We start from the raw sequence: 14741 nt of genomic DNA on the forward strand, positions 1-14741 counted from the left end.
AATTTTTGCAAGAAATAGGTTTTTGTTGCTAATTGGCTTTTTCTTCCACCCTTTCAACACTCCCAGTCTCAGATAGAATGAGAGTGTATAAAAAAAATAGCAAAGCAGGAGAGGGAAATTGAGGAGCTGACCAAAGTAATCTTCAATATTAGTACATTTATGTTGTGCATGGAAGTTTTGGATCTGCTTTTGCTTCATCCCTCTTCAAACTGAAACCAAATAGATTTGTAAAATATGTACAGTTCACACTGAGGATGCACGTCTTGCTTGCTAAAGTTGTTTCTAATGCTCAACAAAACCTATCCTGGGTTCCTCAACAAAGCTAGTCCAACCTTTATGTACTTGCAAAGTCTGTCAACAGAGCATGACTGCACTGTGTATTGGGTTTAGAAATCTGTACTGCTATCCCCCCCCCCCCCCCAAAAAAAAAAAATGATTTGCTACCCCCACATTCATTCCTCTAAGGCTTTTGTCTTGGAAGGGCAGTTTGCAGAGGAAACCTTTACTTTGCCTGATCTCCCAAGTCTCTTCTTTTCAGATACCTTGTTTGAAATACTGCAAAAGAAAGCAGAGGGTGGTATATGGAAACCTACTGCACGTTTCACCAGCAGGACTTGTGCTTCATTTTATCCAGATGTTTTCAGGCAGCTTGAATCGTTTGCTGAATGAAGGGCTTTGATATTCCATCTGTCAGTTTCACAAAAATGATATTTTTCTGGCCTTCAAGTAGGTAATTTCTTCACTGATCACCTCTCAGTATTTCAAAATCATTTTTATACGTGAGTTCAATATAGAGAAGATTATCTTTTAGCTTTTTCTAGTATTTTCTGATATTTGCCAGAGTCTACTCCTGTGTGCTGCTGAGCACCGTGTAGTCCTGCTGCAGTAGGGGTGACTGCTTCATTCAGCAAAGGGTGTTAAGCATGTGCTTAACTATTTTGCTGAGCTGGAACTTGAGGGGATTCAATATCTTGCTGACGAGACCAAGAGAGCTGATTTCGCTGACCAAAGTGAACTGTGTCCTTCCTCTTAGAAGAAGTGATGCACATATGAGGAGGATTTTAAGGCTTGTTGCAATAGCTTGTACACTTGTAATAGTACAGCTATACTGGAAATTACTTTCTTGGCATAAATCAAATTAAACTTTCAGAACATTCTTTGCTCTGTTGTGAAATCGTTAAGGAAAAAAGACAAATCTTACCCCTTCAGACAGCACTGTTTACTTAAAGCTTTCTTTGTAGTAATGAACATTTAAGTAGCCGTTAATAAGTTTTATAGCTGTGGAAAATGCATCCCATGCTTGCCTGTTCAGCCCCACAGCAGCACTCAGGTAGGAGCTGAAGCTTCCAGTAGTACCAGCGTGCGAGGCAATGGGCTCCCTAAAATGCAAGGCAGGGCAAGCAGGGTAAACAGGCAGGAAGAGGGAAGGATACAAATATAATTCTGTATGGGTACACTCTGGTCGTAAGTTCTGGGTATGACCAGGGCCTCGGCAGGGGCTGCGCTCCCTGCGGTGTCGGGCGGCAAAGTTGCCCCATGCCTACGGCCCACAGCTCTGCCAGCACAGCGGCACCGTAGCTGGTGCAGCGTCTGCTGGAGGATCTGCTTTTGTATGTCTTTTTTTCTAAATTAAAGTTATAAGCAGAGGTCGAAGAAGAATAAATTAATGGTCATAAGGATATTTTTAAGCCAGTCTTGCAAATACTTAGAGCTACAGTGTATACTACATATGTTTTTAAGTGCTACCACTTATCTTCAACACTACTCTTAATAGCAGAAGGCATCAAGGTTTTGGGAAAGTATTTTCAGGAGAGGGCCCTTAACTTTTAATCCGGTAGTACTTAAGTGGGTCTGCTGCAAAATATAGCTGTTAAACTGAATTACCTGTCCCATAACTCTTTCAGGGTGATTTAAGATATCTCCTATAAAATGACAGTGATAAATCTATAAGAATGATAAAATTATTTATAGCGCCTTCGGACTACAACCTGAGTAGTTATTTTAAGTGGCTGCACAGTGACAGTGACTATTGTATTTTGAATTTTGGAGAACTTTTATGTGGTAGCAAGAAACCATACAGCTTTTCCAGCACTAGAGTTAGCAGAAGTCTGAAAAGGAGTATCAGTAAAGTCTGTGGTAATGCTACTCATCTTCTTGCCTTTTCTCTGCTCAGCTACTCCGAATAAAGTCTGAGGACTCATTTCTGACTTGCTTTGTATCACTTCACAGCTCTTAAAATCAACATCTTGCTTCATCTGTTTTGTGGTAAACCTTTGCTCAGAATTGTGTAAAGGACGTGAAGACTCCAAATGCAGAAGGGGATAAATGAAATTTCTGTTCAAATAATGACAGCATTATGTCTTTTCAGAAGTTTAAATGGATAATTTGGCACCAATCTGTGCTGGCTTTGCATTTATATATCACTTCAAAGGAGGTGCAAAATGACAAAAAATATTTTTCTTTAATGGTGGTCAAATCTTTGAACGTTGCTTATAACCATTTTATATGCATTATTCATTTGCTATATTCACAGTACTTATTCATTGTTCTTGAATCTACTATGAAAAATTCATAAACATGCCTTCTTATTTAAGCTCACATGTAATTTAAAATTTTCTTTAGTGATGTTGCTCCAGACAGCAAAGCCTATACAGCACTGCAGTATCACTAAATAATGACTGTGTTAGGAAACCAGTCCAGTGATGCCTTAGAAGGCTGTATGCCACCAGCAGCAGGCAACTGCCATGATTGCCTTAGGAAGCTGTCACAGTCAGCTTTCTCTGTAAGAGTGTCAGTCTTGTATTCTGTGTTTAATGTTAAGAAGTAGGCAGGACTGCATTATTATGAGAAGTAATAACAATGCCTTTTCAACTGCAAGTGTTAATTCTGTCAAAAGTAGTTTTATTTTCTGTCAACAGTATTGAAATATGACATTTTGTCTCAGAATGGTTTGAAAAACTTTGGCAGTTTAAAAGCTCCTGGGAGTTATAGTTTAGATGTCCTATGCCTTATTCTCCACCATGAGTCAAACTCCCTCTTTACTTCCCATAAGCCATCCTGCTTGTGCGGTTCACTTGAAGTATTGTATTAGCAATGGCTAATTTCCTACTGTTGCATACAATCCTATTTTAAATTTTTCAAGGGCTAGAATCTCCATCGTTCCTTTGTGAGATTACACCAAGTCCGCTAGAACTTGCCAGTTAGAATTTCTGGTTTTCCTTTTCCTTTACGTTGTTTGCTTGTAGTGTTTCTTAAATCTCTCTTCCATGTACCTCCTTCTTTTGAGCATTGTCTGCTGCAAGGCTTTGATGAGAGTAAAGAAAGTATGGTCTTCAGCATTGGTTGGGACAAAAGTGTAGATCTCTGTGTGACCCAAAGGAAACCTTTCCATTGCTCTATGAATTCAGATACCCATCAATAAAATGGAGATACTATTTTTCATTCCCCCTGGAAATTTGTGAGGCTCCTGACCTAAGTATTGGCAAAATGCTTGAATAATGCAGCAGTAGAAACACATACAGATCAGTACTGCTTAAGTCCAATAGTAATATATTTTATCCAGAAGGTGTCAGCAAGTTCAATTTCTCTTTTTTTGCTCTTGTTTTCAAGATGTTGGGGCATTTTTTGAAGAGGGAATGTGGCTTCGTTACAACTTCCACTCCCCAGGGACCAGCATGAAGGACTTAGTTAGCCGGACACTGTTGAGTTCTATGGACCCTGAGACCACAGCGCCAGACCTCAACTTGAGTAAAGAAGAGCTCAGCTTCAGCTTCAGCACCACCAAGTCCCCTTGTGTCCTGCTGTACATCAGCTCCTATACACAGGACTACATGGCGGTGCTTGTCAAGCCATCTGGTAAGCTACTGCTCTTGGCTTTCTCTTTTGAAGGCATAGTTAGTAATAGCATTCAGCAAAGCTCTGAACCGATGAGAAAGTCTCTTCGCCCTTGCAACATAAAAGCAAAATGCATGGGGCCTGAACCTTAATTCTGTTTTACTAGGCTCTGTGAGCTGTTCAGTTCAGTGCAGTTGACGAAACAAACAGAAACCCTAGTGTAACAATCAGCACTATGGAGAGGACAAGTAGGTATCCACATGTAGGCATCTGAATAAATGGTTCATAACTATTGAGCTCATGGCAATATCACCAGTAGTCAGTGGGAAGTGTTATGTGCTCAGCTCTTCTAAAACTCTGCCTACCTAATGAGGTGGTCAAAATATTGGTATAGCATTATATATAAGATCCTAAAATTGTCATGATGGCTGAAGGCTGGTTTTAGGCCACTTTCTGAGTATCAACCTCAATATTATCTTAATTCCAGGGAGTTCTTTAATGTCTCATGAATATCATAATTTGTATGATTTCTACTCCCATTCTTTTCCATAGGATAGGCTAATATGAGTATTCCTCATGCCACAATATTCTCCCTGCATTGGGAAGAAAAGGAATGTATGAAAGAAATTCCATGTCAGACATCCAAACTACAGCTCTAAAGCTATAAGAATGCTCTTTTGGGTCAGAATATTTCAGGTTTTGATCAATAACGGGGTCCTCATTTTCCATTTCAAAAAATGTACTTTTAATGCAATATTGAATTTTGCTATGAAAAACAGACTCTTCAGAAAAACAGTTTTGTTCAGAAAAAAGAATTGCATAGAAGACTGTCACAAATATTGGTTTACCACTTCTGACTGAACTTCTCTAACAATATAACCTGAGATTTCCTTTTCACCATATCTTAACAAATTTCCATAAAAATCCAGACGGTCACCCATCAACAGCAATGTGATAGCAATAAAATCTTATGTGTAGATTGTAATGTCATTATTAATTTGTTGTAATTCTGACCTGTTGTATACATATCAATAGTCTAGAAAACCTCATGCTGTGTATCATTTTTAATTTTAAAGAAGTTCACTGAACCAAGAAAAATAATCTCAGCCATGTAGTGCATCTGGATGTAACTTCTCAGACACCAGCTCTTCTTCACTAAATTCTCTTACTGCAGAGACCACCTCTGAGGATGATGTAAATATTATTGTTCTAATAGCAACCATATATCAAAAATAACTAGTAAATTTTTCTAGGGAAAAGTACCTAGTAAAAAAGACCAAAATATCTAAGGATGCTTTTCATATTTCTTTCACTAGGGAATTTACAAATTCGGTACAACCTAGGAGGAACCAGAGAGCCTTATAACATTGATGTCGACCACAGAAACATGGCAAATGGGCAGCCTCATACTGTTAACATCACACGGAATGAAAGGGACATAGTACTTCAGGTAAGCAGATACCCAAGGCTTTTCTAGTTCCATCTGGTTTATTAGCTGTAGCTTATAGTGGCTTATTTTGATGACCTTCTTCCCCTGAAGATAACAGTGCAGTTTCAGAAATAAAAAGTACCTTAGGTGGGGTTCTGCTTGCAGGTCCCATTCCTAGGAGTTAACAAAGACCATCCTCTCCCTCTGTCATTTCAAGCCGGGTTGTTCTGAAATGCTTGTTCTCATGTGGCGACAGCTGAGGTGGAAGCCAGGGCTAATACAGATGCCACTGTAGATGCCTTAGGGCATCACAGACATCTGGGCTGGTAGATGACGTGGGACTTGGGCTCAACCTGCATCGCTGGAGGAGCAGCTGGAAACCAGGAAGGATATCCTACAGCATGTTAAATGGCACTAGACCCCAGTGTACAGACAACTAAATGCCATGCTGCAAGACTTGAGTCTGCAAATGAGAATAAATTTAAATTTACCCTGCAGTATAGTGAAATTAAAAGAGCTGTTCAAGCCTGCAAACATGAGCAGATGCTTAAGTGTTTCTGTGTGAGGAGTCTTAAGAGAGAAAGTATTACTGAAGGCATAGGGCTCTGGCCTATTTAGTTTTTGGTACAGTGCTGCCAGGAACTTCATCTCTATGTCTCAGTTTACAAACCTTTGAAATAACATAAAACTCTTTACGTAACTAAGAGGACCTCTGCAAGAAGTGATCAATGTTTCTAGACAGTCTTCTCTCTATAGTCATTACAGCGCTCTGTATTCATTCCCTCGTTGTCATGTCTGCAAAAATGGAGATTGCAGCAGGCTGTGAGAACAGTTTTGCTGGGAGGAGAGACAGGTGAATTGATTTGGATTTGGATGGATTAATCTGGATTTGATGGATCATAAGAAGCAAACCAAAACCAATAACAAACGAAATATAAAAAGCAGAAGTGTCCTTGGGAGCAAAGCCAAAAGGTGAAGGATAGTATCTGTCACAGTATTATCCACCTAAAGATTAAAATAGATGCCTGATAGTTGTTTTTTCCTTCCAAAAGGAAACTTTGTCAGTGAATTACAGTGTCTGAGGATTTCAGCATTCAGATTGAAGTAGAATTGTCAGGAAATTACAAAGTTTTCAAAATACCTGAATTTTTTTTCAAAAATTATGAAATATATATAAGTCTTTCATACAAACACTTTGCAGGCTTGGGGGCAGGAAGGGTATTGTATTTTGATGTAGGCGTCTTTCTTGTATATAGTATTTGGACTTACTTCTCTCACTGCTAAGTGGAAACTAAGCAAGACTTGCAGTGAGGTTTCCCTTCCAGCTGTTAAACACTTCTATTTTGGGAGGTGTGGCATGTGTCTTATGGACTCATGGCTGGTTGATCTGGACAGCTGCTAATCTGAATAAATGGTTTGCCAAAGGGTCAGATGCCTTGCCCAGTGGAAAATACTGGCACAGTTAAGTATGCCAGTCTTGCATCAGCTCAACAGCACTCAGTGCCAGACTTTTTCTTCCCAGTGTTGTATAAGCTAGCTACCTATCTAGGGCTTTGAAAAGCCAGAAGCATATTGGTTAGGGTTGCTCAGCTAGGGTAATAATTGTTTAATCAAGTCAATGTGCTTGGAATACAGCTAATTTACGTAGCCAGAAAGCAGGTGCATTTGGCTGTTATTAAACTAGAGGATCTATCTAATGCAAATACAAGGATAGGGAAAGTAGGGACCCATAAGAAGGAAATTCAGAAGTCCTACTATTGCTGTACCCTGAAAAAAGACTTCTGTGAAATCTTGTTTATTCTCCAGAAGGAAGTTGATTTTGTGACTTACCTGGCTGTATTTTGTAAATAAGAGAGCTGATAGGAACAGGGATGGATCTGTTCTGTTGATTGTTCACTTGAAAATGAGTCCTGCTTTCAAATGAAAACCCTTCATGATATTTGAAGATACAGATGATATGTTAGAAATAAAATTTTCCTCAGTATCCAGAGGACAAGTCATAAAGTATGAGTTTTCTCTTGCAGATCTGAGCAATGAACATTTGTGTAGACTTTTATTTCCTGCTAAATCTTTCTCCAACCTGATGAGCATCTGGTTTGCTTGCTTTTAAGTAAGACAGCTTGCTTGCCAGGTGCTGTTGCTCATGCTTCCACATCTCCATGTGGCATAAAAATGTCACAAGAAGGATTTAATTATCATTAAAGCTTCCATTCAAGAGCACTCAGTTAGTTTTTCTGAGATGTTAACAGCAAGTTCATACTTAGAATACCTGTTTCTCTAACTTACTGTAATAACCCAGTAGTGCCAGAGAGATTTAAAAAATCTGCAGTCAGGCAATAAATTGCTACCATATGAACTATGTGAACCTGAGTTTTATCATGATTCTCAGGTGTTTTACTTCTATATAAATGCAGTAAAAGATTCATTATGGGACTCTGTGAGACCTCACCAGTCTTGTAGAACAGGTGACAATTGACTACCTGCATAAAGTCAGAGTTACTGTCCAGTCAATCAGAACTTGAGTCAGACTTTGAAATAAACATATAAAAAATACAAAAATATCTAATTTATCCTCAATATAAGCACAAGAACAAATATTTAGTGCAAATTATTTTCATTAGAATTATATCCGTATTCCTAACAAACTAAGGTAGTCAAGACTGATCATAGTAGCAAAGACCGTCAAAAAGGTTTTGTCGTTCAAATTTTTTCATTCAGTGACTGCAGGCAAATCAATGATTAGTTCTACATTAAATAACAACCTCCTATTTGTGATGTCAACAGTTTCTCAATGATAAGATTTAGGATATACAGTTGCTTTAGGCTTCAGGAAAACAAAATGACATAAATTTAGAGACAAGGATCTGCTTATTTTCTATTGTTTCAGTGTTTGTGTGGGGGGGAAACTTTGCTAAATGAAAATTCCTATCACTCACCTCTTCCAAAATACCAATGGCATACCTCCAAGGCTGTGTAAGTTCACCTGTAGACAAAAAAAAAAAAAAAAAAAAAAAAAGAAAGAAAGAAGAAAAAGAAAGAAAGCCTGACAGATGGGGAATGTATTATCCTAGTAAATGACATTTCAAGAGCTGAGCTTTAGGTCATGTAGGGCAAATTTTATTTGATTTGACTTCATTAAAAGGTTTAATGCTTCAGCAGGATATTTTCCATGTCATAAAAACCAGAACACTCTTTACCAAGTTTTCATGGGTGATTAAAGCTATTCCCACATCAATAAAATACTTTTTTTAAGAAAGCCAAGGATAAAAATCTCCCTAGAAGAGATTCTAATCTAAAATCTATTGAAGTGAATGGAGGGACTTCCATTCAAATTATGCTCTTAAAGAACTGTGACAGTTGCATGCAAGAATCATACCTCCTGCTACAAGTCCCCACAGTAAAATAAAGATGGAATCTGTATCACAGGCCAACTTGTTCTACCTTCCTTTGCTGTTTATATTTCTGTTCCATTGCACAAAAGCCATATCAGCATGTTACAAAAATAAAAATATGATGTGCTTTAGTTTTCAACAGAACAAAGTTGATAGTCAAAACACTTAGATGTGGACCTCTCAGCTTCCTTACTTAAATATTCCTGTATAATGTCAAGAAATTTCCAGTTTTTCATACCTTGCAAAGTCATTTGTAGGAATAGATTATGAACCACAGCTTCTGATATCCTCTAGCCCAGTGGTTTGTGCAGAAGTACTACTCTAGGCATTTAATGGAGCTTAAATGAAAGCAATTTCAAAGCAATGGCAATGTGTCTGGTGGTGAATCCAGTCAATCTGTTTCACAGTTGTAACGTCAGAATGTTTTTGAAGTTATTTTCTCGTATTAAAACACTTTTCTTCGCCTGAACCCAGATTCTTAGTTTTAATTTTCTGGATACACAGTGTAAGCAAGAGATCCCTTTCTAAATTGTTTCCTTCTGAAAATCCCTTCTGATATCATGCAATCTCTTAAAGGAAACCCACTCTACAAGGTAGTATTCTTCAACAAACTCCGTCTTGTTCACAACAAAATACTTTTCTCAGGGAAACAATCAAAATATACTGTCATCTTGGGACACAAAAACCAAGTTCTTGTCTCATCTGAAACCTGTCTTTCTACAAAGTTACGGGGTTTAACTTGAAGGCGAACCATTAGGTGTATGTTCCTGAGAAGGGCAAGAGCGACTTCCACAGGACTCCACTTTCCCAAGCCCATCCATATTGTTTCAGGACAACTGGCAGTAGCCTGTGCACGTATATTCAGGAGACCATAGTCACAGTACCAACTGCTGACTCCATTCAAAGTCAGTGTGAGTTTGAGGCTTTCTGGAAGTTTTTGCCTGAACTCAGCAGTTCTTGAAGTTCAGAACAGTCCAGAAAATGTATTTGCCTGGATCTCCTTTTTCCAGTACCATCAAAGACAAGCAGTGGAAATGCCCAGCTCCCATTAAAAAGAGTAATCACTGAAAGATTTGCCCCAGACCCAACTAAAACCTAGAAGAAACAGAATTTTTTGCAAGTGTATTTTCTTACTGCTTTTGAACTCTCCACTATAGAAATAGAGATAACATTTGCAAACCCTTAGATACTTAAATAGTGTGAGTCATACAAAGTTAATTCAAAACTAAGCTGAAATACAAAATAAAATGTTAAACATAGTAGCAATAAAATAAAATGGGTGAAGTGGAGCAAAGCAATCTGCATGTAGCCCTTAGCTTAAATGCAATGAATATATCAAAGATTTTTGCAATTATAGATTGAATCTTTGTTCCATTACGGGGAATGGGGACTTTCTCATAGACTTCAGTGAGGCTACAACTTCAGCTACTATGATTATTGTTGCTATAGAATCACATCTACTCTCCTGTTTCATATATTTTGAAGCTTGAACAGGATATGATCACTCTGTTTGATCTCTTGCTTAACAGAGACCATAAAATTTCACCAAATGATTTTCTGCAACTAACCTAAAAGCAATGATAATAGTATAACACATTCTGTAGAAAGTCATTCTATTTAGCTTTAAAGATTTCAAATTATAGAGAATTCAGCGTATTCTTTGGCCATCGCTTCCAATAAATAAGTATTATTCCTGTTCAGAATGTACACCCAAGTTACAGTTTTAATTCTGCAGACTTCAGTATCTAACTTCAGGATCTTTATATGCACGTAAAATGGATAAAAGAATTGTTTGGTGTCAGATGTCATTACCTTCCATGCTTTTTCAGAGATGGTGATTAAAACATCTTTCTGCCTTTCCTGTTTTAAATACCCAGGACTTTAACCATGGGTAAAAACACATAAGCCATAGTTAATATCAATGTAACTGTAAGCTTTTCCAACAAAACAAATGGCTTTTTTTGCTAGTCAGTTATATCTGTTACACTGAGTGGATATTTACTAAATGTTCAGGCGGTTTTTACTTTAAAGAAAGAAAGATCTTTTTTTCCATTAATAGCAGAGGCCTTCCTGCTGAAATGAATTATTTAAAATCCCTGGAGATGCTTATTTCTGCAATGTATTGCCATTCTGCAATGGCAATGTATTACTCAAAATGCAATAGAAAGGCAAACTCAGACCATTTTCTAGAGCAGAACATACATTACATCTGCATGTTTAATGCATTAGTGCTCAGTTTAGCCATAGCTGCTAAGCATTTGTTCAGAATCAGAAGTCAAAGAAAATGTTCTTTGCTCAAAACGTATAGTTTTTTCATGAATAAGCGACCACAAGGCATAAGAAAAAGCTGTTGATAGGAGTTTTAAAAATTAAAGAAAGCTTACATTGATTTCGTATTTCATTCCTATAACGCTAAACTCCATAGGTGTTCCTGGATATGAAGAAATACTGACGGACCCTGATCTTTGTTTTACTTAAAATTTCCTCCAAGTCTAATGATGTTATGAAAGTTTTAGAGGACTGGTTGCTCAATCTTTAAAATTTTCTGTAAATAACTGTAAGAAACAGCAGAGCAGAATTTAAATTCTATGCATCAGAATCAGAAGTGAATGAGTAATTCACACCTTAATGATTTTCTTACCTGTTCTTTTGTGCTTACAGAATATCCATGAGCTACTAGAAGTTTTCTTGACTTTATCCATCATTGAACTTACTCAACTTTTTTGTTTTACAACAGAACTTACAATCTTTCAGGGAAAGACAGCAATATAGGTAGTCAGGAAGCTCGTAAATGAGCCATTTCTACTTCTCTCTTTTGCAAAATGAAATTGGTAAGTGGCATCTGCCATGATAAACGAGCACATCCCTACAGAGTCACAGCCTGCTGAAAGTCAGATGAAAGATTTTCATAAACAAGGATCTTTTTCACTCATCAGTAAACAAGAGACTAGAACATCATTACCCTAAAGATCGGGACACTGGAGACTTTTTCCTTTAATTGGCAAATACGCAACTCTCATTGAAATCAGTGGGGAAAATGCAATCAGTAGAGCGCCTTGCGTGCATCTGAGGGTAGCATCTCACCCTCAGGTTTCATGGTTGTAAGACCTGAGGCTGCTACCTTCCTTGTACCTGCTGCTTAGAGGCAGAGGTTGAAGCATATATCATTGCAGAATTTTTTCCCTCTCTGTGCATCAGCTAAGAGAGTTTCAAAGCTTAAGGCCTTTTGGGCGAATACTTTTGTCTGCTTTCTGTTGTGTAAAACCACTCAGGAAGAGAAGAATTCTCTTGCACATCCATTCTTTTTGTTGCATCTTTTCAGCAAAGCCTGTATTGCTGGATTCAGAGGAACTTTTCTGTCTTCTTGTCCAAAGCTTTGGCTATATCCAGGCCACATAGCATGATAAGACCAGTAGCTGGAATGTCTTCCTCACTCTGCAGCCCAGTTTCCATTGGAAGAAGCCAGAGCAACCAGGACACAAAGGAGCGTGGTAGGAGCTGGGAGCTCACCTAGGCTCCCTATCAAAGCACAGCATAGGGCTGCAAAGCACGTCGTGCAGCTTATCTGCTTCCCAATGCATATTGCTGAAAGCTGACTTATGTTGAAACCATTTCTTTCTATAATCTGTTTCTAACAGTGAATATGGTTTCCTTAGCCTGTACAATTGCTGTTTTGGCATCAATTTTTATTGGAATTACAGAAATAAATAAAGAAAGAATCATGAAGTATTTTCAGTCTAACACTAAGCCTAAAGAAGCAAAAACGTAGCATGAAATAGATGCTTTTCATTATATGGCAGCACATATTGGACAAATTAATGTCCTGTGAAAGTCATCTTTAGGCACATGGAGTAGATATCTTTCATTTTAATAACTTGGCATTATATAACCCTGCTATTGCTTCTGTTAACATTTAATGTAATTCATGTATTAAACAGAGCAATAAGAAGTCCACAGATATCAGAAAGAAATACCAGAGAATTGTTTAAATTGAAAGCAGCCATACAGAATAGTGTCCTTTTCATTATTGGTGCCTCTGTTAGATTTTGAGATGTCTATCTAAGTTTCCATTTAAATTTTATCCAGATTTTCATATTTTTTTATATTGGGCCAAATTATCCCAGCATATTTTTTGAAGTTGTTTTCTCATTAAAGACCTAAGTCTCTTATCCGCTATAAACTCCTATATTTTCCTGAAAACACTGTTGCTCTAATAACTTCATATATTTATTTTTTTATGCAGTGTGTCCTGTGTTGATCAGGTTTCCAATTTAAATCCCTGATAAAGACCTTATTATAAAAGACTGCGGTTGATTTTTATAAAAGCTGCCGTAGACAGATCAGTGTATTAATCTGACAAACAGATTTGGAGTTGTTCCTAAACTGTATTAACTGTCTTAACTATACCACTGTAGAAATTTAATCTGAAGAGTTTAAAGCACAATGCAAACCTTAAGTTAGCTTTACACCATGCCAGTGAGGTCCAGATGGGTGAAGTGAGGCTGCAGGTCCACAGTGGTCTAAGCCAGTCCAGATCGCTGGCTTTATGGTCCTCACTACTTCTCTTGATCTACTACTCATGCATACGCTCTGTGTTACCCTAGGTCTGCACTAGTCTGCTCCACAATAAGCTAGGTCAAGGACCTAACCTGGCAGACCTGACTTTTCAAAAGCTCAGTGAAGCACCAGTGCCACACTAAGGAAGGAACTGAATTATGGTAACATCAGCTATGATCACCCTAAACAATTATGAACCTGGCCCCTGAATCTTCTCCTTTTGTGTTGTGTTAAAAATATACAGTGTCTTCAGTTTCTCATTTTTTTTCCTAACCTCTCTGCAAGTGAGTAATCATCTCTCCTTCACCATAAAGAGTTCAGATTTCAGTCAACCCTGAAAGCCAAATACTATCACCTATTTGATTCTCATACTGTCACCTTCACCTAAAATGCTGTTGTGCTTGGGAGGAACTCTACATCCTGCCTCATTATTTTCATGGGCTCTCGTGCCTGTCTGTGATATCTGCTGTCTCTTATTCTAAATTTGTAAGCATTTTCGAGCAGGAACCATTGTATTGTTGAACAACAATGCATATTATTGCACTTAGCACAGAAAAAGACCTTGTCCAGGACAAGATAGTCTTTTAATACAAATAATAAATCATTATAATAATACAGAATAGGAATATTACATTGGTTGTGATGATAATACATCCAGTTCTTGATCCTGCTATTACTGAAGTCAATAGCAAAACTCTATTGACTTCAGCTGGTGCAAGATTAAGCATTATAGCATTATTGTTGCATAAGATTTTGAAAATCTTCTTTATAAAATGTCTTCAGCATAAAGAAGTTTATTACACAAACATGCATTGGATTGACAATGATACAGATATAGATACATATACACACTCAATATGTATAAATATATATATATATTTATATACCGTAAATATTTGTATATGTCCTTTGAATATATGCATATACATATAAGAAAACCCTGGATAAACTTAACAAGAGACAGAATTTTTATGGAATTTGTCTTATTGTGTGGGTTTATTTTCCTAAAATAAAAAGGGGATGTAGACACTATATTTGCCTTAATCTCTGTTAAGATTTGTTGTATTATCAAGAAAAAGAAATAGCATTTTGCTGAACTTATATTTAAACCCCAGCAACTTCAGCTCCAGGCAGTCTGGTTGGCTTGAGGTGACTTGAGAATTGAAACTGCAAGTTCCCTGCAGTCAGTCTGTGCGGTGCTCAAAGCCACGCTGTGGCTTTTTCTTTAGTTCAAATGAAATTAATGAGTTTTTAAATAAAAGTACCTGTAATGAAAAATCTGAAATATAATTTAAAAACTATAATTTAACACAATTTCATGGCATCAAATGGTACATATGCAAAGATTTTATTTTATTTTCATTAAATAAAGATATATATATCTTCTTTTCAATTGTCATTTGACAGTAGTAATTCCATTTTTATTATGTGTTTTATATAAGAGTGATGTAGCCTGGTATTTCATATGAAGATTGTAGGCTATTCAATTCTAGCTGCTTACACTTGAGCACCCACTGGATGGCAGTAAA

General features: G+C 37.3%; 1 protein-coding gene across 1 annotated transcript in view; it reads left to right on the forward strand.

Moving 5' to 3' along the window:
* Positions 1-14741, forward strand: part of CNTNAP2 (contactin associated protein 2) — a 1099877-nt gene that overhangs the window by 1020353 nt on the left and 64783 nt on the right. Inside the window, exons 19-20 of the mRNA XM_062569605.1 lie at positions 3610-3855; positions 5151-5284. Of these exons, the coding sequence (XP_062425589.1) occupies positions 3610-3855; positions 5151-5284 (380 nt within the window). The remainder of the gene's footprint in view (positions 1-3609; positions 3856-5150; positions 5285-14741) is intronic.

This window comes from Rhea pennata, chromosome 2, assembly GCF_028389875.1.
Source record: "Rhea pennata isolate bPtePen1 chromosome 2, bPtePen1.pri, whole genome shotgun sequence".
NCBI classification, from domain to species: Eukaryota; Metazoa; Chordata; class Aves; order Rheiformes; family Rheidae; genus Rhea; species Rhea pennata.